The sequence below is a fragment of the Helianthus annuus genome, chromosome 15, assembly GCF_002127325.2.
Source record: "Helianthus annuus cultivar XRQ/B chromosome 15, HanXRQr2.0-SUNRISE, whole genome shotgun sequence".
Classification (NCBI taxonomy): Eukaryota; Viridiplantae; Streptophyta; class Magnoliopsida; order Asterales; family Asteraceae; genus Helianthus; species Helianthus annuus.
The window spans coordinates 80,899,849-80,904,164 of NC_035447.2; the positions used below are offsets into that span (position 1 = coordinate 80,899,849).

The 4,316-nt window shown below is 38.3% G+C and overlaps 1 protein-coding gene across 1 annotated transcript; it reads left to right on the forward strand.

The window, feature by feature from the left end:
• The first annotated feature begins 2,733 nt into the window (after nucleotides 1-2,733).
• Nucleotides 2,734-3,543, forward strand: LOC110920218. Its single transcript, XM_022164444.1, has one exon. The coding sequence runs from the start codon at nucleotides 2,734-2,736 to the stop codon at nucleotides 3,541-3,543; it is 810 nt and encodes a 269-aa protein (XP_022020136.1).
• Nucleotides 3,544-4,316: the final 773 nt, after the last annotated feature.

Consider the following 4,316-nt stretch of genomic DNA (forward strand, 5'->3'; position numbering starts at 1 on the left):
GAGTTTCCTGGCGAGCAAAAGAGAAAATGATAGTACATCAGTGGTCTATCCAAACCTCTTTAAACCTTAAATGAAAAACGATAAGCAGCTCTATATAAGATGTATCGGTAGGCTCACAATCATTTTAAAGTGTGCAGGGTGATATAAATCTTAAACCGACTGAAGACCAGGTGGGAACCATTCATTGGCATATGGTCTTAGTACCGAAATTTCGTTTGATAGATTGCCGAGGTTCTGAGATATTCGGTCTTTATGCTGCTTATCATCTGGGTATCATGGTTGTATCTTTTACCGAAAAATAACGGGGACGTAAGTCTAGATCTTCCATGATACCATACATACGTGTACATACTGCATTCGTCCTCAACAAGTGATAAACAATCACATGTCCCTCAAATAAGTGATAAAATATCACATTTATCCAGGAGTCAAGTTCGTCTCTCTGCTGTACGAAAGTACTGACCTGTTCACGGACTTGCTCCTGTGCCCTTCATGCATCGAAAATCAAGTTCCTCATCAATAAGTGATTCTATCACATAGGGCTTGTTTTCAAATCTCAATAAGTGAGTTTCTCACATCATATACGGTCAAACAGATGATAATTGGTATACTCACCGGTAAGATGAATCCTCGTGCATACCTTGATACGGGAATGTGTCGTGATGTGGATGAACACCGGTCGGTAAGTATAAATCATATCTTAACGTATCCCCTCGCCATGAGTACATCTGATAAGTTGAGCTTACGTGGACAACAATACCGATAATTGTTATAGGATGCTTATCTTAATGTTAACTAACTGAACAACAAGAGCGTTTTGGAATGACCGTACACCGATATGATTCTCTTACCCTCGAAACTCGCAAAAAGAATGTCTGTAAATATTTATTTACTGCCTTCAGTCTTTACATTTGAAATATTCAAAAATTCCAAAAAGATTTTAGGTGTGTTTTAATATAAACTTTATAAAAACCAAAAAGATTTTATTTCTATTTTATTTTCGATCGTACGATGTTGGATATCAAGTCTTCGTACCTGAAACCTCACTGAAAACCGAATTGACTCAATCTTCATAAACGGTCGAAATTTGCAAGTTTTGAAAGTTAAAAACTAAAATTGATAAATTTATTAAACTTTCAAGCTGTCAGACGGTGTTTGATTGAAATATGGTCATACGTGTGTCGTTTGTTTATACTAACTATATTCCAAGCAGTTGTTCTCATTACGCGTTTAGATTTCTTGCATGTGCAGATTCTAAAGGCAAGGAGAACATGGTCGATGACAAGCTTCGGAATGAAGACACGGCGTGAAGGCACTCAAATGATGAAGATGATTGAGTTGCCGCTGACCATCATCAATACCACAAGGATCTCAAGTACTAATGATCAAGTCACTTACGAGCATAACTCAAGGGGGAGCTTATGTTAAGGGGGAGTTTGTCAACACACTTCCTACATGAAACGGGGAGTTTGTTGATACACTTTCTGCTTTCAAGACCTGAAGACTTTGAAGATCCTCCGACATAGAAGACATGAAAGGCGAATCTCGCGAGTAGCGTCCAAGGGGGAGTTTGTTGATACATGTTATGTGGACGCGACTCGACGTGACGTGACTCGGTCAAAGACGCGACTTTCCTCCGTCGTGTACAAGATCAACAATGATGGACCAAGACATAAAGAACCTTGATTTGGTCCGTGGGCTAAACAGATTGGCGAATCAAACCTTGGGCTTATAACAGCTTTGACGAAACACAATTGGGCCCAAGCCCATCACGACGAAACAACAAGGGAGTCGACGAAACAGCCTTGTTTCGTCGACCAATACTCCCTTTCGTCAACCATGTTTATGATTCGCCGAGTTCATTCCGTTTCGTGGTGTCTGTGGGTATATATAGTCTGTGTCTGGATAAGAAACATCAGACTTAGAGAGACAAGAACAGAGAGCACACACACACACACGAGAGAACTTTGAGAGTTTACAGAATACATTTGTAAATATTGAGCTTGTAACTGATCTTTTCATACGTATTAATACAGAGGTGTTAATCGGTGAATATTGTGTGTCGTGTATTTGCGTGTTCTATCTCGGTTTGCTTTCCCGGTTGGATTCCGCACAACCGGGTTGGTTTGTAGACAAGGATTAGGCGACTAGATCCTCCTAGCCGGACCTACAATAAGAAATCGCTAACGTTGTATTCTTTAAATCAATTTGATCTAGGTCCATTTTCAATCAAACGAAATGGTTTTAGTTACGATATATTTAATTAATTTTGGTTGTATTTTTTTACGAAAAATACTGGCATTTGCAGATTTCATTGCTTGCCATGATTAAACTATACAAGTAGCAATATATCGGATCTTTGATGTGAGTTGGAGCTAGCTCCGTGTAACGAGACCTTCGTGTATCATATTGGTTCACGTGTAAACATTAAACATATAAATACACGGTATCATAAATGTGGCATTAGGGGACAACCCATACGTGGGCGCTTATTAAATAGTCTGTTTTCCACGTTAGATTCTCCTACCAAATGCCAACGAAGAAATTAGAAATATGTATGCTGATTTGGGTGCAAGTTTAGCTGTTTCAAAGGATTCCATGTGCAGTTTCACATGCTTATTAAATCTATGTGACTAATCTATGCCAATATGGGTTTGTATAAATATACAAGGAATAGAAAGTTTAGTTATCAATCCAAACATTTGGCAATTACTAGCCAAACCGAACCCAAAAATGTCTTTCACATCATCTTCTTTGTTATCCAAGAATCGTCATGCCATTCGATCCATTAGTTTGCCAACTCGATCACACCCGAGCACGCTTCAAGTCGAAGAGGAACTTGTCAAATTCAAAACTTGGGAGACATCTGTTTCATGTATTTCTGACGCAGAAACAATTTACCACGGTCTAACAAATCTTGGTAGATTGTATACATGTGTAGACGATCTACTGAGTTTGCCACTGACCCGCCAAGCCCTTTTGCACCATCAATATGAGAAAGTGGTCCATGAGTTGGAGGATCGATCCATGAGGCTTTTGGACATTTGTGGCTCTTTCAGAGACATTGTTTCACAAGTCAAGGCACATGTAAGAGATGTTCAATCAGCATTGAGGAGAAAAGGGGATCTAAATCATCTGAACACAGATGCTTCATTCCTAAAGAAACTAATCAAGGATGCCAAAAAAAGTGTTGCGGAGTTTAATCAAATCGATCATGCTTACAGCGCAAAACCCTTAGATATTGTCCCTCATCTTGCTTTGGTGATTCAAATACTAAGAGAAGTGAGTGAAGTCAGCATTTCTGTCTTTAGAAGGCTCTTGTCCTATTTGTCGAAATCCATTTCAAAGCCAAAGCCGACAACAAAATGGTTCACAGTCTCAAAATATATCCAAAAAGGACCAACTGAATGCAAAGATCAACATCATATTCGTGTTGAGGCTTTAGATTGCAACACTGAAAATATTGAGAATGGTTTGGAGTGCTTGTTTAGGAAGTTAATCAGAACAAGGGCTTCCCTCTTAAATATTATATCTGATCACTAATGTGATTCTTGAAATTTTTGGTTATTGTAAAGTGTACAGTTTTATGGTAACACATGTTAACACATTTTTGACAATTCGAAAGTTACTTGTGCCTTCCTATTAAGTCAGGTTCAAATACATTTTGGGATTTGATTTGTTTATAGATTGAACCAAACCCTGGGTCTATGGTCCTATATATGCGACGCTCCAAAGCCATTGGTTAGTTTATTTGGTATGTATATCGGTTATAGGTTTGTTTAGTTTTCATTATTAGACTAAAGGGTATGGAGAGCCCCATCCCCATGAGGATGGCCGCCACGTAGGCGCCACATCACCATCCCATGGAGGATGGTCTTCCTTGCATTTTGAGAGAGGTGGAGGATGGGCCTAACCCACCTAATTATTTTATAATTTTCTAACTTTTTTTTTGTTAACTTGATAAAAACTTCATAAAAATTAAATAAAATTAAAACATAAAACAACATCATTAAATTCATTTCATAGCATAAAAAAATTACATTTCCTAAAAATTAAAATTACTAATCCTAAAAACGGAAAACATAAAAGCGAAAAAAAAATAACGATATGATTAAAAAAGTAAACAACCTACAACGTCCATTTTTTCTTAACCTCCTCTTTCATCCTCCGGTAAACCTCGCGTTCATCCTCCGGAACCGAGTCGAGATCCAACCTCATAATCCTAAAATCCTCCGCTCGAGCATAGTCGGCCGACAAGGTTTTCTTGTAACTATATTTTTCCGCCGCGAGCTCTTTGAACGAACGGAATTCGGATA